We start from the raw sequence: 24,065 nt of genomic DNA, 5'->3' as shown, positions 1-24,065 counted from the left end.
ATTGCTCGTGTCATTGAGTTACCTCACTTGTGGGTCGGTTCTTGCGGTGTCCTAGTGAGGACGAGGTTCGTGCTACACCTCTTAGCCGCCGAACCACCAAGTGTTGGTCGACACAACGGGGACGTAGCGTGCCGGCAAGCACGTGAACCTCGGGAGAAAAATCGGTGTCTCAATTGTGTTTGATTGGCATTCTTCCGGTGCTTGATTGTCTATATTGGTGATTGGTTCATCCCCTACACGGCGGTATAAATATCTCATCCTATCTTTTACTTACCGCAAGTAGTGTAATTAGTTTAGTTGCTCACTTTGCCTTGTGTAGTATAGCTCACTAGTGTAGCTTGTAGTGACATAGCTTTTGTGTGCTTAGTGTTCATATCAACTAGAATTATTGGATAGGTGGCTTGCAAACACTCTATTAAAGCTAGAGCAAAAAGCTTTGCTTTGTTATTTACTAACCTCTTGCTCTAGTGAGTTTGTAGAATTTCTAAATAAGCTATTCACCCCCCTCTAGCCATATTAGGACCTTTCAGAGCCTCTCTTGTGCGTGCCCTGGCAAGCAGAAAGTAGAGCTTGTTAGGCATGTCATGGCGAGCCGAGATTGTTCGCTTGTCTTATAAGCCGTATTTTTTCTGTCTTCCGACAAGCGAACAAGCTAAGGTAGAGAGAAGCTATAGGTACGTATGAAACAATGGTGACATACATAACACAGCCGTGACTCATCTTCGTCTTTAGACGTACTTGCACTGCATGAGCAATGGGGTTTGACCTACTAGTTTTGTTCTCTGTTTCTGTTATTTCATTTATTTGTAAGTTTGTAAACAATTTGATGATTTATGAATAATTTGATATATCTTGTATCTAAAATCCATAGAAAATTTTTTGTATTTTTTAAAACATTTGGCATATATTTATCTAAGATCTTGTGTTATTCCTAAATTACATCGCTTTCTCTAATAAGTTAGACTAAATAAATCATTGTAAATATAGTAATAAGACGATAGTCAGAAGATGATGTAAGTGTATAAAAAAAATTGAGTTGACGGAAGGGGCTAAAACAATCTGTTGGCTAGACAGATCCAAATTTTGGTCCTTCACCTGCGTCACAATCCATCTGTCGAGACAACACATGACAAACAACTCTGAAATAAATCCTACCGAAAACACACGGAAAAAACGCAATACTTGGTTACAATGAAGAAGGTGGTCCGTACAGGGGCCGGGGGGGCTCCAAAATATCAATCAATGATCATATTCATAATCTTCCTCCATCCCATCACAATGATCTGCTGATGATGCGATTTGAACACCAGCTGATGACGCTGATGCTGCTGATCCGAGTTGAGCCTTCCCTGAGCATAAAGTCCTCGGTTTTAATGTTTTATAAAGAATAGTAGTAGTAGTAGTAGTAGTAGTATGTGATGAATTACAGGTAATATCATGCTTATTGGCTTATTGTTCTGTCCATGAGCCGAACTCACTACCGGTATTGGTATGAGCTTGAATAGTACACATTTAGCCATAATACAAAGTTAATTCTAAAATATATTGTAAAAGAGATATAAACTATACTGTATGTTAAGTTGCAACACATGAATATGTTTGTAAGTGTGCTTACGTGCATTTATAAAGATGACTATACGCTCGTGTATATGAGAGTCTGCTTGCGTAACTTGCAAAAAAAAAAAAGACCAGACTACACAAACACGGTTAGACTAGACATATACCGACCAGCCATTAGATTTTTATAGACCGGATTGTGTCGTCAGTCGTGACAAATTAGAAATTAACCAGAATTTGCGCTACAGTACTGTACTCTTGACCCAGTATAACTGTGTTCGTACGCATGTACCAGAAAAATTACATTACCTACAGCCTTCAAGGAAGGCTATAGTGTGAACGAAATGGACCATTTTGTAACTCATCGTCTTTCATTAAGTTGCATGCACAAGGACCCATTGCATGTACCGTTTTTTTTGAAACACATGCACGTATTTTAAGTAATTGAGAACTAACTGTACCGACAAATAATTGTTCAATTGTACTCCATTTAATCAACTACTAGCTAGTTATATCGATGGATTGAAATTTCGTGTTGAAGGAAATCCAATATAATATAAGACAAGGCAAGCTCATATATATTGCGAATTGAAGCAGATTAACTAATTATCGTTCTCTTTCGAAAAAAGATTAACTAATTGTGTCCGTGTCGTCACTGGGTTCGAAATCCTTCGGATTTGTTCGAACTTTCAATCTACGTATATATACAAATACAGTACTACCCAAAATCCTGTACCAGCAGTCTCGCCTGGTCCAAAGTCCAAACAGTGTACACTACCGTACCTGACGAACTGCGACGCTCAGCTGGCTGGAAGCATGCATGCGTTAAGTTGCCGGCCGACATCTATCGGTATATGCTGCATGCATACACGTAAACGAGCCTCAGATCAGATCAGCTGAGGTTCTCCACGACACGCCCAAGCGCATCCACGTAGCTCTCCACAAGCTTGGTGACCACGGCCACCGCCGCGTCGACCGCGCCTTCCAGCGCCGCCGCGAGGGTCTTGGCGGCCTCCTCGCCGCCGTCCCGCGCCGCCTCTACGAGCTCGGCCACCGCGGTGGTCGTGACGTCCACGGCGCCCGTGGCGACGCTCCACAGGAAGTCCAGCAGCGCCGAGACGACGGCCACGGCCACGTCCCAGGCCACGCCGAGGACGAGCTCCACGGCCGCGTCGACCGCGCCCTTGGCCGCCTCCAGCACCGCGTTGCCCGCCTGGCCGGGAAGCCTGAGCAGCTGCACGACGGCGACGGCAAGGAGGGCGACGCCGCGGAGGAGCAGCATGGTCACAAGCTCCGCGGACGAGCATAGGAGACATAGCGCCAGGTTTACTAGCGCACCAAGTGCTGCTGCCATGGTGGTGGCACGTAACAAGCTAGTTAGTATACTTATATATATGTTGCTAATAATAATGGCTAGTACTACAAGTTAAGGTTTGGTTTGGTGATCATACATACATATATATTCATTCGTATATGCCTGGGTGGAGAGAGAGAGAGAGAGAGAGAGAGAGAGAGAGAGAGAGAGAGAGAAAGATTGGTGTGGTGCTAGTTGCTTGGAGTGCAAGGATGGAGATGTAGGTACTAGCTAGTCGAGGGTTGTTGCTTGTGAGGTTTTCCATGGTAGCTTCTGCGGGTTGAAGTTGAGCAAGTGGTAGTACGCAAGTCGTTGCTTCTAAGGTTTACTTTGATTATGCACGAGAATTTACTTTAGCTTTTCTCCCCAACTATTTGCATATATAAAACCGTGCGCTGACGCATGCGGAGCAAGACATCCTTTGACGTTTTGTAGGGAACTAGGTACATAAGTCAGTTTGAGAGCAAGTCAAAGTTAAAAGATGACGCGTGCGGTTTGAATGGAATGCATGTAAAATATAGAATATCCATGGATAGCAACGGGAAGACAGAAGATTCAATCCTCATTTCTTTCTTATATATTCCCTCCATCCCAAATTGTAAGTCATTCTAAAAATCTTGGAGAGTCAAAGCATTTTCACGATTGACCAAAATTTTTACACATAATTGTAAGTCATTTCAAGATTCTTACACACAACACATGGACAACATATGAAACCGTCCCTCTTATTTGTCTCGACCACACTTAAGAAATAGTGCACGCCATTAATGAACTCTTCGAAGCGCCGATCGGCATTATACATTCAATTACGTGTTAACATCTGCATTAAATATAACATATATATTATGAAAACCATGCACGTATAGTTTCTCATCTTATTGCACAACATGTCTAACACACATAGTTGATTAATTCAAGCAAGCTTGGCTACAACAAATACAATCGCAACTAGCACTAAAAAACCAAAACTAAAATACACTTAAGCAACATAATTAGTTCGCGCCCGTCCCAACTATAATAGATAGATCATTCGCTTGATCAACATCATTGAACACCTTTCGCCGGCTCACTGCCTCATCACCTTCAGCATCAACTGCCTGTGCAAAAGATTTCTTGATGTGTTGAATGTATTCTTCCTCCCAGTACCAACCTGTACATCCGCCGGTACCGTCCCACTGAAATTAAAAGAGAGAATCAAAAGTTTAATTAATATCATTAAAAAAATAAGCACATATATAAGCAAATGTATGGAAATAACTCATATTACGATCCGAACACTTATAGAATATACGACCCTTGTTTACTCCCTCTTTCGACACTTTGTACTCCATCACAATCTTCTGCCCACACTTGCCACAAGTAATGAGAGCGAGTTTCGGCCAGTATCGCTTTTGAACCCGTTGAGAGACCGAAGACCCGGTCACGGTTGTCATCTACTATCCATACTCAATTTTTAAACAATTATAAATTCTACATTTACTAGTAAACATATATGATTAAAGAAGAACCTAATAATATCCTTTATTTGTCTAGTTACTTTAATAAATCTTCTAAATTATAGAATGAAAATTATGTAGTAATAAAAACTTATCAAGTGATATTTACAAACCAATTAATTTGAATTATCCTACTTTTTAAGATCATAAAAAGATACTATAATTCATTCTTGCAAACTACATTAATACTAGGTCAACCATGAAATATGATATATATATATATATATGGATACTAATTCAAGTGAATGATTCAAAATAATAAAGTGGATTTGAGCTAAAAATGATGGGAAAATCACAAGCCAAAAATAACATGAAAAATACAAGAAATGATGAAGTTAGTCACCTCCAAACACGAAGAGACGATGACGAAGTCGAAGAAGATCAACGATAGGCGTCGAATAAGAAGAAGAACAAAGAAAGAACAAGTAAGAAGAACAAAATGGAAGCTCTAAGAACAACAATGGTGCTCTCAGTTTCGAATGGACAGAGGGGAGGAGGTAGCCGGCCTATAAACCGAACCTTTAGCACCGGTTCAGGACACAAACCGGTGCTAAAGGGTCACCTTTAGCACCGGTTTGTGCTACGAACCGGTGCTAAAGGGTTTGCCTCGGCCCATGGCACCGGCCGGTGCTAAAGGATCCCTGCCCCGACAGCACCTGTCAGTAGCCGTTGGACATGATCCTTTAGCACCGGCCCAACAAACCGGTGCTAAAGGGCCCTTTAACCCCAGACCGTAAAAATGTCGAGATTTTTGGTGATTTTGAGCATCGACCAATGCCTCATTGTGTAGTAGTGGATAAGAAATCATACCTGCACCCACCGGTCGCCTGTTGTGTTTCGGGCGCCCATCGATCTGCCATAATAGAACAATAATATATTATTGTGAACTAGCAAAAATATTTGTGTGTTATAATGGGAGAAAAAAATTCTATTAAACATTAATAAAAAAAAGGATGTGATGTTAAATATCTACTGCATGGCGTGCGACATGCGCCTCGCTAGTGCCAAATGGTGTATATGAACGTCCCATCTTATTTTCTTGGTGCGAATGAATGATAGATTTGGTCGATAAGTTTAAGGGTAGCCTAGTTCACTTAAGCTTACCAGCTAAATTTATTAACTATTTAGCAATATTTTTCTTTTATAATAAATTAACAAACAGTACTTGGCGTATAGGCCATGTTGATGGCGTCCATGATTGTCCCAACCTTACCCGATGATGTTGCATCTTTATTTTATTATTAGATATAGAGACATAGGTATGCTTACTCCACTACTACATTCACGTACAGTAAGGGCGGCTAAATATGCTCTGTAAGGGCGGTTGGCCCAGCCGCCTTTATGCAAACGCTCTTACAGTGGATTCCACTGTAAGGGCGGTTCAACACCAGCCGCCCTTATAGTGGTCCACTATAAGGGCGGCTGATAACACCAGCCGCCCTTACTAGTGACCACTGTATGGGCGGCTGGTGTTTTTAGCCGCCCTTACAGTGAGTATTAGTAAGAGCGGTCAGTGTTCCAGCCGCTCCGCTCCTATTGTCTGTATTTGTAAGGGCGGCTCAATTTAGAGCCGCCTTTACAGTTAATTTTCAGCAAAAAAAATAATTACAATAATCAAATAGAGTAGCATATATATATATATATTATCAAATCTGACTACAGTGGTAGAACCTCCTAAGTGTTTGGGCCCACCGACACCTGTCATTGTCCCAAGGACCTCTAACGGTGATGTCGGGGATCCTCCCACTCTAGAAGTCCGATGAGCATCTCCGGACGCTCATTCCACCGCTACCTGGGGCGTATCGAACCAGCTCGTCTTGACCACCAGCAATGGTCAATTAACGAAAATTTCTTCTTCTCGCCCTTGCAGGATAGCAAGTGGCCACCATCACACCAGGATCATTCGTTGCGAAGACATTGCAGTATCACAAACGACACCAGACTAAAATAAGCTTTCAGAGTAAAACAGCGGAAGTATTACATAACTTAATTTACAAGCGGAGTTCTTCCAAATAGTAGAGTGTTATTACAAGCCGGGTCTAGTGGAGCAACTTAAACTTTAGTACACACATTACAAATTTACAGACCCTGCCTATGGGTCACGCTCACTCTTCTTCGTCGTCAACCTCGACGACGGTCACGCAACAGGGTCCGAAACAAGTCGGCTCCTGAGCTTCACCTGCAACAGGGGTTGTAAAACCCTGAGTACGGGAGTACTCAACAAGACTTACCCGGTAGAAAAAGAGGAGAAAATAGGGATGCAGGCTTAGGGTAGACAAGGGGTGGCTGAGCAAGGAGCCAAAGTGTTTTGCTGAACAGCTTACTAATAGTGCATCCTTACTTTCAAGTTTTACCCGCGAATTCCTCTCCGTAAGAGGCCGAGGAGTTCGAGGACAGTCTATCTAGTTGCCTCTCACAGACAAGTCTGTGAGTTCCTAGTCCTTATTCAATGTATTATCTATCCAACGGCCATAGCTTCATGTCACTCTGAGTTCGGGAATTGGGATCCGAACCTCAAGAGACATTTCCCCCGTTCTCATTTTACAAATTAGTTGCATATTTAACTACGATGAGGGTCAGTGGATTGAGTCTCCCAATCGGGGAGCAACGACGATTCGAACCGCTTAGCAATCCAGCTGGAGTTCCTAACCACCCGACATATGTAGAACCAAATCTGGCATATATCAACCCAAATCGAGCTCTCCCCAAATTTGACCAGGTTCGCGGCACCCGAGAGCACAGTACTCCACCTTCCTACAGCCGATCTAGATGTTTCCCGGTCATCTCAGATCCGTAAGGTGGGTACACACTACTCTCGCCATCGCTCCACGCCAAGTGCGGAGTAGCTGTTCGCGTCGAAAGATCACAAGACCGGGCTTACCGAGGGCAAGTGGTTAGTACTATAAATTCTCAACCCAGCGGGCCATCAACGGACCGGTCCTTAACCGACACAGTTGGAGACACTACTTAAAGACTCCATTCTTAAAGTAAGTCCAACGACCGGTCTCAAATTGAAACATCATTGATCATAAGTGTATTCCACAACAACCCTTCAAACTTTGTTTGAAAACCTATCTAGTAGCAGGGCTAAGCATCACTACGCAATTTTAAAATAACCAGGTGCAAAGGACAAGATAACAAAAATCAAGGTAGTAAATGCAGCAAGTAGGTAACCCAATTCTTAACTACCTAATGCAGCATTTTCAATTCATAAGTAATAAAAGATTTAAAACATTCAAGGAGGGTTAATGCATCCGGGGCTTGCCTTGGTTGCAGGGCAGAGAGGGACCCTCGGAGACTTCCCAAGTCTCGGATCCTATTTCTACGAACGGAGCACCGACCTCGGGGTTCGGTTCAACGGTCGCTCCTTCGGTCACGGACACTATACGCAAAATGATGAATGCTCATGATATGCATATGACAATTACGCAAGAAGGACTAAGTCGAGTACAACTTGCCTTCTTGGTGCAACACAGAATAAACAATAATTAGAGTTGTGTAACATCTTAGTGTTTTTACCCAAGAGGTAGCATCTGTAAACTAAGATTCCTCTTAATTTATAATTATCCTAAATTAATTACTTATTAATCATATTTACCTTAATTAATTCTTAATTAATTATTAATGACAGTAATTAAGCATTAGTGCCAAACAATAACCAAATGCCAAAGGTCATTAAGGTTAATGACCTTAGGTCATCACACAATTCCAAAATCACTCAAACCCTAATTAGGAGGATTTAACTAATTATCATTTAATTATTTTGGAATTATTATTTAATTACTAAATAAGGGTTTATTAACATTTTATTCAAACATTATCCAAATGCCACCAAATTTTGTGTGGAGCCAGGGAATGATATTCAGAGACTCCCTACAAATTTTGGTGATTTTTGGATATATAAATACATTATTAAAATTCATAGAAGTTTTATTTATTAAACAAAAGAGGCAATTTTTATATACTTGTAAACTACCAGAAAAGAAACCTACTATTTTTCTTGTGTTCTACTTATTTCATGGAACCTACACAAAAACATTTCATCATTTTTGGAGCAACACATGATTTATTACACAAAATCAAATATAAAGCACTTTTAAATCGAAAAGGAAAAAGAAAAACACATTGCAACCAGAAGAGGCCCAACCAAAAGGCCCGCAGGCCGGCCCATACGGGCGCTGTGCGCGCGCTCTCCCTCTGCACGCGGTCACTGACGAGCGGGTCCCGCTCGTCAGGCCCTCCTTTCCCCTCTCTCTGCGGGACGCTGACGGGGTAGCCCCACCCGTCAGCTTCGTCTCCTTCACGCGCGACGGCACCGCCACAGCTCCGGCGGCCGTTAGCGAGGTCCTCGGCCCCCGCGCGCGTGCGCATCAGCTCCGCCACGACTTCGCGACCCCGTTGACACCCTCTACTCACGCTCTACCCTATCCCTTCCACCTCGGCCACGAGAAAGGCGGGCGGCCGCCATGGCCGACCATCGGCCGGCCACTAGGGCCCGGTAGAGTGCAAACGGACGGGCTAGAGAGCTTTCATGGAGGTTAGGGAGGGTGGTGCTCACGCTGCAAGGCTCGGGGAAGTAGCCAAGGTCGCCGGCGACGGAGGCGGTGTCGCCGGGCGGGCGCTCTGAGCTCAACGGCGTCGTTCCGGCGATCCTGCTCGTGTCCAAGAAGAAGGAGTGAGCGCATGAGCTGAAGGAGCTGAAGAGGGACCGGAAACAACCGCGAGTAAGGTGTGCCACTTACTGGAACCACGTGGCCACAAAGGGAGTTTCTCGGCGGCGGTTTCGGCCGGAGTTGGAGAAGAGAGAGAGGTGCTCCGGCGATTGAGCGGACTAGGGAGTGAGCTCGGAGGTGCACTGGGTTCGCAAGGAGGTGGCGAATGCTACGGGGTGCTCAATTGAGCTTGAGAGGGATTGGATGCGACGAATTTGAAGGCGCGGCCGGGTCGTCGGTGTCGGGCAGAAAAGGGAGAAGCGAAGCGGCCGTGCAGTGGAAGCAGCAGGGGAGTGGATGAGCACGCTGGGGGGGCTCGTCCACATCACGGCGGGCTCGCGCAGCCAAGCAGCTGCGTGGCCAGGCTCGTGGCAGCGCTGGGCGCGGCGGCTCTGCCCCGGCGGCAGAGCACCCCCCTGCTCGGCACTGTAGCAAGCTTTATCCACTCAGTTTGGGGTTTTGCAAAATTCGCCCAAATTTTGAACTGAAGACAAAATTTCACCAAAACAAAAGTTGCTCAGAATTTTATAAGCTACAAATCATATTTTGGTGCCCAAGGCTAAATCTGAGTGGAAATTGGTTAATTTGGCCAAACAGTTTGAAATTCAAAACTCAATTCAAAGAAATTCAAATTTTTGAAGTGGGGCAAATCAGAATTTCGAAAATTACTTTTGACTTTCCAAAACAACTTGAAAAACTCTCAACATGAAAGTTGTTCAACTTTTTGAGCTCTACAACTTTCATGTTGGTCATTTTTCAAAATTCCAAATAGATTTTGAGTTGGAGGTTCAAATTGGAAAAGGGGACACTTTCTAGAAATCTGTATTTTCAAAATTACTTTGAATTTTATATTGAAACTTCAAAAACTCAAAACACCAAAGTTGTACATCTTGACAAGATCTACAAATTTGCTTTTGGACTCAACCTCAAATTTTGCTTGGTTTTTAAATTATGCAAAAGGGGGCAATTCTAGGGTCCAGAAATCAGGGTTTTCCCCCCTAATCTTTCGAAAATCTTCCACCCTAGGGTTTTAGCACCCAACACAAGCATCAATACACAACATAAACACACTTTAATTCCCTAAGCACAATCATTCAAGATAAACTTGTTTTAGGTTAATGCATAACAGTGTGCTTAACAGGTATGCAATGCAATGCTCATGATGCCATGATCCCAATTTTAGTAACCGTAACATCGGGGATGTTACAGCCCTTCCCCCTTAAAGAAATCTCGTCTCCAAGATTTAAAGCCTTAGGGTATGTAATGGAAAAGGAAATTTGTCAAACTCTTTCAACTTCAACTTTCTCATAAGACAAGAGGCTGGGAAAGGCTACTCCATTATAAACACATATGTACATCAAGTACATGGTTTTGGCTACTCTTTTCCTTCACTAGAGTACACTTCTTATTTATCAGAGGTTGTCTTGAAGAGAAGCGTAGAATTCGGGAAAATTCTCCATTAGATAATCTTCAGATTCCCATGTGGCTTCCTCTTCAGAGTGCTGGCTCCATTGCACCTTGTACCACTTGGTGGTTGTTCTTCGAGTAACTCTATCTCTTTGGTCCAATACCCAGATAGGGTCTTCTGCATAAGTCACATCCGGTTCAAGTTCCACATCCTCGATATCTTGAACTTGGTCTGGTACTCGAAGACACTTTTTCAGTTGAGACACATGGAACACATTATGTATCCCGGATAATCGTTCGGGCAGTTTAAGGCGGTAAGCTACATGTCCACATCGGTCAATGATTGGAAATGGACCAATGTAACAGGGTGCTAACTTGCCTTTAACGCCAAAACGATTTACTCCTTTCATTGGGGATACTTTCAAATACACATGGTCACCTTTGGCGAATCTTAAGGGTCGACGTCTTTTATCGGCATAGCTTTTCTATCGAGACTGAGCAACCTTCAAGTTATTTTGGATTTGTTTAACCTTGTTCTCAGTCTCTTTTACCAAGTCAACCCCAAAGAACCACCTTTCCCTAGGTTCCGACCAATGTAGTGGAGTTCGGCAACGACGACCATATAGTGCCTCAAAGGGAGCCATCTTGATACTCTCTTGGTAGCTATTGTTGTAAGAAAACTCTGCTAGAGGCAAGCAGTCATCCCACTTATTTGGAAAATTCAGGGCACAAGATCTTAATAGATCTTCTAGGGTTTGATTCACCCTTTCAGTTTGCCCACCTGTTTGAGGGTGGTAGGCTGTACTATATAAAAGCTTGGTGCCCAAGGATTCATGTAAGCATTTCCAGAACTGGGAGACAAATTGTGTGCCTCTATCCGACACTATTGTCTTTGGTACCCCATGCAGACTTAGTATACGATCAAAATAGATCTGAGCATAGGTGGGAAGTATGATACGATGTCTTTACAGGTAAGAAGTGTGCTGTTTTGGTGAGACGATCCACAATAACCCAAATTAAATCAAAGCCTTTGGCCGTCTTGGGCAACCCCACTATGAAATCCATACTAATATCATCCCATTTCCATGCTGGAATAGGCAAAGGTTGCAACTCTCCAGTAGATTTGAGATGAATAGCTTTGACTTTTTGGCAGGTGTCACATTGGGCCACATAACGGGCAATTTCTATTTTCATTTTCGTCCACCAAAACCTTTGTTTTAGGTCCTGATACATTTTATTGCTTCCTGGATGAATAGAATATCTGGTAATATGAGCTTCATCCAGGATTGGTTGACATAGCTCAGGTACCTTTGGAACCACTAACCGGTTCTTGAACCAGAGTACTCCTGCGTCATCCACCCTAAAGTCTGTGGGTGTTCTATTAGAAATTTTCTCTTTAAGGTATTTCATACCTTTGTCTTCCTTTTGTGCCTCTATGATTTGAGCTTCGAGATTAAAATCAATCTTTAGATTGGCAAGGCTTCCTTGGGAAATCATTTCTATCCCCAAGTTCTCTAGCTCTTGGCACAAAGTTATATCTCTAGGCGTCACCGTTAGGCAGTTACAGTGAGCCTTACGACTGAGGGCATCAGCGACTACATTTGCCTTGCCCGGGTGATAATGCACCTCAAGGTCGTAATCTTTAATCAATTCTAGCCACCTTCGCTGGCGCATATTCAATTCAGCTTGAGTGAAGATATACTTCAAGCTCTTGTGATCTGTGTACAGACGACAAGTAATTCCCAACAGGTAATGGCGCCAGATCTTTAATGCATGTACTACGGCGGCTAGTTCTAGATCATGGGTCGGGTAATTTTCTTCATGTGGTTTAAGCTGCCTGGAAGCATAGGCAATTACGCGACCCTCCTGCATTAGCACGCAGCCTATCCCTATTCCTGATGCGTCACAATACACATCAAAGGACTTTTCAGTATCTGGCTGGGCAAAGACAGGTGCAGTTGTCAACAATCTTTTCAGAGTCTGAAAGGCCTGCTCACATTGAGGTGACCAAACAAATTTTGTTTGATTTTTGAGCAAGGTCGTGATTGGTTTGGCGACTCTTGAAAAGTCCGGGATAAAGCGACGGTAATATCCCGCCATACCCAGAAAACTACGGACCTCATGTACCGTAGTCGGGGGCTTCCAATTCAACACTTCTTCTACTTTTCCTGGGTCTACAGTGACTCCTTCCGCTGACAATACGTGGCCCAGGAAATGGACTTTGTCCAGCCAGAACTCACATTTGCTGAACTTGGCATATAGTTGATGCTCCCTGAGACGGGTCAGCACAATTCACAGATGTTCAGCATGTTCTTTCTTGGTCTTGGAGTAGATCAAGATGTCATCGATAAAGACGACCACAAATTTGTCTAGTTCTGGCATGAAGACAGAGTTCATCAAGTACATGAAATGGGCCGGTGCATTAGTCAACCCAAAAGACATCACCAAATATTCATACAGCCCACAACGGGTTGTAAAAGCCGTCTTGGGTACATCCTCCGGCCTAATTTTGATTTGATGGTACCCTGATCTCAAATCAATTTTTGAGAACACTATGGCCCCGGCCAACTGGTCAAATAGTAAGTCAATACGGGGCAGTGGGTACTTATTCTTAATCGTCACCTCATTCAGGGGACGATAATCGACACACAGCATTAATGTCTGATCTTTCTTTTTCACAAACAAGGCTGGGCAACCCAATGGTGAGGAACTGGGCTGAATAAAACCTTTTTGCAGCAACTCTTGTAGTTGGAATTTTAGTTCGGCCAGTTCTTTCGGTGCCATTCTATAGGCTCTTCGAGATATTGGGGTTGTCCCTGGTTTCAATTCTATACTGAATTGGACATCCCGGTCCGGGGGCTGACCTGGTAGGTCTTCAGGAAATACATCCGGAAAATCTCGAACTACCGGGATATCTTTGACTGCAGACACATTAGTGGCATGAACTTGCCCAATTGCCCGCTTGGGGGTAACTAATTGAATTAGCAGATAGGAATTCTCATTGGGCAATGAGATTTTAATGGTTCGATGCAAAGTGTCTAGCACAACCCCTCGTTGTGCCATCCAGTTCATGCCTAGTATGACATCAATCTCTTGGTTCTTAAGAACAATCATGCTAGTGGGAAAACTATGCCCACCAAATTCGATAGGTACCTGGTGAACCATTTCTTTTGACATCAGTCGTCCTCCTGGCGACTGTATATAAAAATGATCTTTTGTTTCCCCAATGGGTATGCCATGCTTTAACACAAAGGTGCGGTTGATGAATGTATGAGATGCACCAGAATCGAAAAGCATTAAAGCAGGATGCTTCGCAACAGGAAACGTACCCATCATCACCGGTTCTCCTTCCGGTATCGTCTCCACCTCTGTATGGAAGACTTGCCCCGTCTTCTTTACAGGTCTACCCTTTTGCACCTATTGTCCTTTCTGAGCCCCAGTCCTGAATTGGCTTGGCTGGGGTTGGCCAGTGGGTAGCCTTTGGAAGGTGGGGTTGGTTTGGCGGGGTAAGGACACTCTTTAGAAAAATGCCCAGGCTTACCACAATTGAAACAAGGATAATTGTGGCTGGGCGGAGCAGTGGGACAAACACCTGGGGTGTTCTGCTGGCGTGGTGCAGTGACGATGGCAGTAGGTCGAGGATACACCTGCTGCCCTGGTCTATATTGGGGAGGGGAGAAGGGACCACGATAAGGTGACGGTGTTTGAAAGCGTCCATGGCCCTGCGGATGATAAATGATTCTCTGGCGCTTTTGACCGCGACCAGAGAAGGAGGAAGAAGCAGCCTTCTTCTTGGCTTCTTTGTGCTTTCTATTCTTTTCTTCTGAGGCGATGGCAATATTTACCGCCTCGTAGAAGGTTGCATTTTGACAGGTGGTCATCATGGTCTGAAGTTTAGTATTTAGACCACGCATGAAACAGGCTTTCTTCTTTCTATCCGTGTTCACATGGTCCGTGGCATATTGAGAAAGATGATTAAATTTTGCCACGTACTCCATGACACTTTTATCGCCTTGCTGCAAGGCGAGAAACTCTTCGGCCTTCATGGCCATGAGCCCTTCAGGGATGTAATGGGCGCGGAACGCGTCCTTAAACTCTGTCCAGGTAACCTGGTGTCCCGGAGCTTGGATAGCTAGAAAGTTCTCCCACCAGGCACCCGCAGCTCCCCGAAGCTGTTGAGCTGCGAACAGGGGCTTCTGAGTTTCCGAGCATTGGATTAAACTGAACTTGTGCTCCATGGTCCGGAGCCAGTCATCCGCTTCTAACGACTCATCAGCCTTGGTGAAGACCGGGGGCCTTGTCTCGGTAAAGTCCACGTACCGAGTCTCTCCGTCCCCATTGTGCTGTGCTCTGAAGTTTGGGGCGGGGTGTGGTTGGCGTTGTGCTAACTCGCGTAGCAAGCGAGCATTGTCGGTAGTGGCACTCAAAAGAACCACAATGGCATCAGCCAGAGAAGGTGGAGCAGGTGGAGGGTTGGGGATATCATCCCCTCCCTGAGATGTCCCGGCTCCATCGGATCCGCGCGTATGCATCGGCATCTGCTACAAGAGTTATATATACTTGTTACCACATGAAATCCATAACTTAGAACATATCTTACATACTTTCATTTATTTATCAAACATCAGTTCAACGTACTGCAAACAAACAAGTACAACTTCTTAAACTGAAAGAAAACTTTATACTACAAACCCGACCCCACTACGGTAATCTAAGAACACTACAACGACGTTGCCCGCGGCTTCACCGAACTAGTCGGTGTGGCCAGAGCTGTAGCCCGGGTCGTCATTACCATCGTCAAGATTACCCCCCGGGTTATCATCACCGGAGTCAGATTCCTCCCCGGCACTGAGGTCTTGGTCAGGTTCCCCAGCATCCGCCAACTCTCCGTCCGTATCCATCTCTCCTTTGCCTGGAGGTGGGTGGAGCTGGTGATATAGGTCAAATGCAATATCACGATATTGCATTGCTAAGTCATTGACGGTATCTAAATGATGTGCCAGCTCCAGCTTCTCCAACTGGAGCTGGTCCTCCCGCTGCCACGCGACATCCCGCTGCGCGGTGACCGTGGCCGTCATCTTCATGTACAGGTCTTTAAGGTACTTGGTTTTGTCCAGCTTTGCCTTCATCCTGATCAGCTCATGCCTGTGTGCACTCCTGGCCTCTTCTTCTCGGGCAATAGCAGCATTCCTCTCCTCCACCATACGGGACAGCATGGCCTCACAGTTCTCTGTGGCTTGTTTTTCTTTGGTCAGTTGAGCTTTAAGTTCGCCGATCTCCATGACGTTGTACATCCTTTCTCTCATGACTTCGGTCAGCTCGGCGGACAACCTGTCCACCTCCTGCTGAGGCGATGATCGGCTACTGCTTGCTTGATCACTTCGTGGGGCCATCTGGTGTTTAGGGACTCCTTTTGGACCAGTCCTCTTGTGCGGGGTCTGTTTCCAACGGCCCATCCTGTAGCGGGTAAGTTTGGATTAGTAAGAGAGACCTTAAAGGTTAGCAAGAAGGGGATTGATTCTATACAACCCAACCCGAATAAGGAGGAAGGAACTTTAACCAAGTAATATATCATGATGCATGCACGAACTTACGAGTCGTACTAGAGATTCGTAACAATTTTGCTTAAAACTTTACAACATAGGGCATTACTTTATATTGCTCCACCACACCACTTCAAAAATTCTAAGAAGGCCTACAGACAGGGGTAAGATAGGGCTACAACACTTGGACTCAAACTAAGCAAGTTTATAGCATTAGATCCAAAGGATTTTGAAGTTTTTCAAAGGATACAACAGTCATCCTAGCAACGAATGCTCTGATACCAGCTGTGGCAGAACCTCCTAAGTGTTTGGGCCCACCGACACCAGTCATTGTCCCAAGGACCTCTGACGGTGATGCCGGGGATCCTCCCACTCTAGAAGTCCGATGAGCATCTCCGGACGCTCATTCCACCGCTACCTGGGGCGTATCGAACCAGCTCGTCTTGACCACCAGCAATGGTCAATTAATGAAAATTTCTTCTCCTCACCCTTGCGGGATAGCAAGTGGCCACCATCACACCAGGATCATTCGTTGCGAAGACATTGCAGTATCACAAACGACACCAGACTAAAATAAGCTTTCAGAGTAAAACAGCGGAAGTATTACATAACTTAATTTACAAACGGAGTTCTTCCAAATAGTAGAGTGTTATTACAAGCCGGGTCCAGTGGAGCAACTTAAACTTTAGTACACACATTACAAATTTACAGACCCTACCCATGGGTCACGCTCACTCTTCTTCTTCGTCAACCTCGACGACGGTCACGCAACAGGGTCCGAAACAAGTCGGCTCCTAAGCTTAACCTGCAACAGGGGTTGTAAAACCCTGAGTACGGGAGTACTCAACAAGACTTACCCGGTAGAAAAAGAGGAGAAAATAGGGATGCAGGCTTAGGGTAGACAAGGGGTGGCTGAGCAAGGAGCCAAAATGTTTTGCTGAAAAGCTTACTAATAGTGCATCCTTACTTTCAAGTTTTACCCGCGAATTCCTCTCCGTAAGAGGCCGAGGAGTTCGAGGACAGTCTATCTAGTTGCCTCTCACAGACAAGTCTGTGAGTTCCTAGTCCTTATTCAATGTATTATCTATCCAACGGCCATAGCTTCATGTCACTCTGAGTTCGGGAATTGGGATCCAAACCTCATGAGACATTTCCCCCGTTCTCATTTTACAAATTAGTTGCATATTTAACTACGATGAGGGTCAGTGGATTGAGTCTCCCAATCGGGGAGCAACGACGATTCGAACCGCTTAGCAATCCAGCTGGAGTTCCTAACCACCCGACATATGTAGAACCAAATCTTGCATATATCAACCCAAATCGAGCTCTCCCCAAATTTGACTAGGTTCGCGGCACCCGAGAGCACAGTACTCCACCATCCTACAGCCGATCTAGATGTTTCCCGGTCATCTCAGATCCGTAAGGTGGGTACACACTACTCTCGCCATCGCTCCACGCCCAGTGCGGAGTAGCTGTTTGCGTCGATGGATCACAAGACCGGGCTTAGCGAGGGCAAGTGGTTAGTACTATAAATTCTCAACCCAGCGGGCCATCAACGGACCGGTCCTTAACCGACACAGTTGGAGACACTACTTAAAGACTCCATTCTTAAAGTAAGTCCACCGACCGGTCTCAAATTGAAACATCATTGATCATAAGTGTATTCCACAACAACCCTTCAAACTTTGTTTGAAAACCTATCTAGTAGCAGGGCTAAGCATCACTACGCAATTTTAAAATAACCAGGTGCAAAGGACAAGATAACAAAAATCAAGGTAGTAAATACAGCAAGTAGGTAACCCAATTCTCAACTACCTAATGCAGCATTTTCAATTCATAAGTAATAAAAGATTTAAAACATTCAAGGAGGGTTAATGCATCCGGGGCTTGCCTTGGTTGCAGGGCAGAGAGGGACCCTCGGAGACTTCCCAAGTCTCGGATCCTATTTCCTCGAACGGAGCACCGACCTCGGGGTTCGGTTCAACGGTCGCTCCTTCGGTCACGGACACTATACGCAAAATGATGAATGCTCATGATATGCATATGACAATTACGCAAGAAGGACTAAGTCGAGTACAACTTGCCTTCTTGGTGCAACACAGAATAAACAATAATTAGAGTTGTGTAACATCTTAGTGTTTTTACCCAAGAGGTTGCATCTGTAAACTAAGATTCCTCTTAATTCATAATTATCCTAAATTAATTACTTATTAATCCTATTTACCTTAATTAATTCTTAATTAATTATTAATGACAGTAATTAAGCATTAGTGACAAACAATAACCAAATGCCAAAAGGTCATTAAGGTTAATGACCTTAGGTCATCACACAACTCCAAAATCACTCAAACCCTAATTAGGAGGATTTAACTAATTATCATTTAATTATTTTGGAATTATTATTTAATTACTAAATAAGGGTTTATTAACATTTTATTCAAACATTATCCAAATGCCACCAAATTTTGTGTGGAGCCAGGGAATGATATTCAGAGACTCCCTACAAATTTTAGTGATTTTTGGATATATAAATAAATTATTAAAATTCATAGAAGTTTTATTCATTAAACAAAAGAGGCAATTTTTATATACTTGTAAACTACCAGAAAAAGAAACCTACTATTTTTCTTGTGTTCTACTTATTTCATGGAACCTACACAAAAAAATTTCATCATTTTTGGAGCAACACATGATTTATTACACAAAATCAAATATAAAGCACTTTTAAATCGAAAAGGAAAAAGAAAAACACATTGCAACCGGAAGAGGCCCAGCCAAAAGGCCCGCAGGCCGGCCCATACGGGCACTGTGCGCGCGCTCTCCCTCTGCACGCGGTCACTGACGAGCGGGTCCCGCTCGTGAGGCCCTCCTTTCCCCTCTCTCTACGGGACGCTGATGGGGTAGCCCCACCCGTCAGCTTCGTCTGCTTCACGCGCGACGGCACCGCCGCAGCTCCGGCGCCCGTTAGCGAGGTCCTCGGCCCCCGCGCGCGTGCGCATCAGCTCCGCGTCGACTTCGCGACCCCGTTGACACCCTCTACTCACGCTCTACCCTATCCCTTCCACCTCGGCCATTAGGAAGGCGGGCGGCCGCCATGGCCGACCATCGGCCGGCCACTAGGGCCCGGTAGAGTGCAAACGGACGGGCTAGAGAGCTTTCACGGAGGTTAGGGAGGGTGGTGCTCACGCTGCAAGGCTCGGGGAAGTAGCCAAGGTCGCTGGCGACAGAGGCGGTGTCGCCGGGCGGGCGCTCTGAGCTCAACGGCGTCGTTCCGGCGATCCTGCTCGCGTCCAAGAAGAAGGAGTGAGCGCATGAGCTGAAGGAGCTGAAGAGGGACCGGAAACAACCGCGAGTAAGGTGTGCCACTTACTGGAACCACGTGGCCACGGAGGGAGTTTCTCGGCGGCGGTTTCGGCTGGAGTTGGAGAAGAGAGAGGTGCTCCGGCGATTGAGCGGACTAGGGAGTGAGCTCGGAGGTGCACTGGGTTCGCAAGGAGGTGGCGAATGCTACGGGGTGCTCAATTGGGCTTGAGAGGGATTGGATGCGACGAATTTGAAGGCGCGGCCGGGTCGTGGGTGTCGGGCAGAAAAGGGAGAAGCGAAGCGGCCGTGCAGTGGAAGCAGCAGGGGAGTGGATGAGCACGCTGGGGAGGCTCGTCCACATCACGGCGGGCTCGCGCAGCCAAGCAGCTGCGTGGCCAGGCGCGTGGCGGCGCTGGGCGCGGCGGCTCTGCCCCGGCGGCAGAGCACCCCCCCTGCTCGGCACTGTAGCAAGCTTTATCCACTCAGTTTGGGGTTTTGCAAAATTCGCCCAAATTTTGAACTGAAGACAAAATTTCACCAAAACAAAAGTTGCTCAGAATTTTATAAGCTACAAATCATATTTTGGTGCCCAAGGCTAAATCTGAGTGGAAATTGGTTAATTTGGCCAAACAGTTTGAAATTCAAAACTCAATTCAAAGAAATTCAAATTTTTGAATTGGGGCAAATCAGAATTTCCAAAATTACTTTTGATTCTCCAAAACAACTTGAAAAACTGTCAACATGAAAGTTGTTCAACTTTGTGAGCTCTACAACTTTCATGTTGGTCATTTTTCAAAATTCCAAATAGATTTTGAGTTGGAGGTTCAAATTGGAAAAGGGGACACATTCTGGAAATCTGTATTTTCAAAATTACTTTGAATTTTATATTGAAACATCAAAAACTCAAAACACCAAAGTTGTACATCTTGACAAGATCTACAACTTTGCTTTTGGACTCAACCTCAAATTTTGCTTGGTTTTTAAATTATGCAAAAGGGGGCAATTCTAGGGTCCAGAAATCAGGGTTTCCCCCCTAATCTTTCGAAAATCTTCCACCCTAAGGTTTTAGCACCCAACACAAGCATCAATACACAACATAAACACACTTTAATTCCCTAAGCATAATCATTCAAGATAAACTTGTTTTAGGTTAATGCATAACAGTGTGCTTAACAGGTATGCAATGCAATGCTCATGATGCCATGATCCCAATTTTAGTAACCGTAACATCGGGGATGTTACAAGCATCTCCAAGAGATTAGCCAAAAACACTAGCCAAAATTACTGATTTAGCTACTCTCTAAAATAGATTTGACAAAAAAAATATTAGAGTACTCCAACAGACTATGTAAAAGGATGACTAGTGAGGTATGCTATCCACAAATAGAGAACAAATAAAGTGAGATGGAGAGCTACTAAATTTGAAGAGTCGTTTACAGAGTCTGTTGGAAACGTTTTTCCTTCAACAATAGCTAAATTTACCTTTAGAAAATGATTTAGCTAATCTCTTGGAGATGCTCTTAGATGACCACAAAATCAGTCATTAGAATATATGATGACATTTAGTGCTATATTGCTAGTTGTTAGTGTCGCATGTATTTGAATGATTGGTTATGTTAAAACTGAACCAAGCATTACTAATCCATTCATTCATTCATGTCCACAAGTGCTTACCATCTCGTCTTGTTCCTGGTCAAGCACGACAGCTAGTATCTACATCTCAAGCTTTCCACAAGGCACCACCCAATGGTAACTCAGTTCTCTGGGCAAAAATTAGCAACAACAACAACCAATTATGTTAGCCTACCTGTCCCAAATTTACAACTCATTCATAACAAATAACCAGAAGGAAAATACAAATTGCAGACCCCAGCCACCACAAAATATTAGTAAATGAATCCCAGGATATATGTTCAGATTTAATCCCCATGAGTACATCAGAAAGCTACTCATTTTAAATAACAACTTGGCACTAGTTGCCTTCTAGTAGGATTAGTGCCAAAAAAAATTGTAAGAACAAAGTTTCTTCTCTCTCATTTTTTAACAAAATATCAAACAAAGTTCCACACTCTAATACTATATCTGTCTATCATACTTTGTGCTATCCTGCAGGTAGTAGCATAGGTCAGGGAGATTGCATAAGTGCAGATCTACATTATCAGATTACAGGCTTACAACAACAAATGAACTCGTCAAGACAAGCAAGCCCAGTAAGTATGCGCAAGTACCTGGAAGTGCTAGGTGCCCAGGCCAGCGCCAGGGGCAGGCCACAACCCCCAATTTCCAGGCCAACCGCATGCTGGATGCTTGGCACAGCCACGGCTGCTGCTAGCTAGCTGCCGTCTGCATGTGCTGGACGCTTGGCACAACCATGGCTACTGCTAGCCTGCTGCCGTCTGCTGGGATCTAGGAGCACGCTGAGACCAGGAGGAGGAGCTATCAGTGCGCGAGACCAGGAGAGGGAGCCATCACGGCACCACACTGAACGACAACACCTTGGATTGGAGCATCGCCATCGAGCGCCCTTGGTTGCATCGAGGTGGATCCAGACTGAGGCTGGGCACTCTCCATGACTCCACCACTTCGGCGCCTTCTTCATCATCTCTGAATCGACAACGAAGGAGCTGCTGCCCCAAATCACGCCCGTCGACCAGATCCGCTGCTCCAAGGACCAAATCCGATGAGCCCTAGGAAGAACGGAGGTTCACCGTAGTCGCATGGGGTGGGACGAGGCGGCCGCCAGAGTCGCATGGGTTGGGGTGGTAGCGGCAGCGGCAGCGGCGGTTGTGAGGTCGTATGGGAGACTTGGGAAGTGGTAAGAGGGGCTAGGGTTTGCATATCAGTTTATTCTCGTCATAGGATTGTGAATCAACGGCTAAAAATCACAGGACATTGGGCTTTTGGGCCGTCGGGCTGATGTTTAGTTTTTTTTCATTTTTTTCTTATATAAATGAATTTATTTCTTGAATACAAATCATGATATATATGGTTTACATGATCACTGTGAGGTTTCAAAATACTTTCTAAAAAATATATATTACATATATGTGCCTTCGTAGAAGTTTTAAAAATTTTACAACGGATTTACTATTTTCTATAGTTTTACTGAATTTTTGTGTATTTTTGAAAAATAACTACAACTTATACTACATGTCCTGTCTAACAATGTCCAAAAAATAGCAAACAAATTATATGTAACAGTACATGTTCTATTTGAGCTCACACTACGAAAATCAATGGAAAATTAAGTGTTTTGCTCAACATTACTCAACCTACTATTTTGGTGACTCTGATGAAAAATAATAATAATATCATAAAGTGGTCTAAAAAGTCTAAGAATTGGTATGAGGTCATAATATGGATGTATAAGCTTCCCATAAAAAAATTAAATCATTTTGACCAAGTGAGACTATACGTTGTTCACAAATGGATATATCCCTCATATAGTTATGGAACTGTATGAGACATTTATCCATTGTGAATAATACATAGTCCATCTATTTGAGGCCATCCAGGGCTGGGTCAAAGTGTGTGTTTGTGAAACCCACTATTTTGACTTTGGTCAAACTTGGTCAAATGACCCATCTGAGTACTTCAAATGGAAAACTTTTGAATACCAAGTTGTTAGGTCTCATCAAGACCTACATTTCATATATGGATCATATTTTCATCAGGATAAATTTGATCGAGTCCGAGGCACATGTTTTCAAATTCGAAGATGGGCTTTGGTCAAACTTGGTCAAACGACAGAGAAAATGACTTGGAATGAAAATCTTTTGAATACCAAGTTGTTAGAGCTCATCAATATCCAAACTTTTTATATAGACCATTTTTTCATTTGGGAATGTTTATGTAAACAATACTCACCAAATCTTGAATCTCACACAAACTTTATGAAACTATACGTGGGAAGTGTGGATTTTGAACTACACTTTGTCAGCACTTTGTCAAATGCAAAAATAGTCTATATATGAAATGTAGATCTTGATGAGTGGAGCAATATTGGTATTCATGAGTTTTCCATTTGAGGCCATCCATGGTTCTGAAAATTAGTGTTTCGCTATGAATACTTTCAAATTTCAAAATTTAGTGGTCCAAACTTTTTCAAATGAAAAAGTGACCATTAGAGAAAATGTAGGTATTGATGAGTGGAACAAACTTTGTATTCATGAGTTTTCTATTTGAGGCCATCCAGGGCTCGGTCAAAGTGTGTGTTTGTAAAACCCACTATTTTGACTTTGGTTAAACTTCGTCAAATGACCCATCTGAGTACTTCAAATGGAAAACTTTTGAATACCAAGTTGTTAGGTCTCATCAAGACCTACATTTCATATATGGATCATGTTTTCATCCGGATAAATTTGATGGAGTCCGAGGCACATGTTTTCAAATTCGAAGACAGGCTTTGGTCAAACAACGGAGAAAATGACTTGGAATGAAAATCTTTTGAATACCAAGTTGTTAGAGCTCATCAATATCCAAACTTTTTATATAGACCATTTTTCCATTTGGGAAAGTTTATGTAAACAATACTCACCAAATCTTGAATCTCACACAAACTTTATGAAACTATACGTGGGAAGTGTGGATTTTGAACTACACTTTGCCAGCACTTTGTCAAATGCAAAAATAGTCTATATATGAAATGTAGATCTTGATGAGTGGAGCAATATTGGTATTCATGAGTTTTCCA

At 43.9% G+C, this 24,065-nt stretch overlaps 1 protein-coding gene and 1 long non-coding RNA gene across 3 annotated transcripts; both read right to left on the bottom strand.

Annotated features, from left to right (window-relative positions):
- Positions 1,093-2,952, bottom strand: LOC8056056. The gene is made up of 2 exons (XM_021460479.1): positions 2,341-2,952; positions 1,093-1,349 (listed from the first exon to the last, which is right to left on the bottom strand). Exon 1 carries the CDS (start codon positions 2,909-2,911, stop codon positions 2,450-2,452), a length of 462 nt encoding a protein of 153 aa, XP_021316154.1. The 5' UTR covers positions 2,912-2,952; the 3' UTR covers positions 1,093-1,349; positions 2,341-2,449.
- Positions 5,117-22,142, bottom strand: LOC110435052. 2 transcript variants are annotated; one of them, XR_002452703.1, is made up of 3 exons: positions 21,601-22,142; positions 21,047-21,134; positions 5,117-5,260 (listed from the first exon to the last, which is right to left on the bottom strand). It is a non-coding gene; the product is annotated as an uncharacterized LOC110435052 (long non-coding RNA). The 2 variants fall into 2 exon arrangements; XR_002452704.1 differs by lacking the exon at positions 5,117-5,260 and adding an exon at positions 18,039-18,077.

Source organism: Sorghum bicolor, chromosome 4 (genome assembly GCF_000003195.3).
Source record: "Sorghum bicolor cultivar BTx623 chromosome 4, Sorghum_bicolor_NCBIv3, whole genome shotgun sequence".
Lineage (NCBI taxonomy): Eukaryota > Viridiplantae > Streptophyta > Magnoliopsida > Poales > Poaceae > Sorghum > Sorghum bicolor.
Note: the sequence above shows the minus strand (reverse complement) of the source record. Positions and strands in the feature narration are given on the sequence as shown.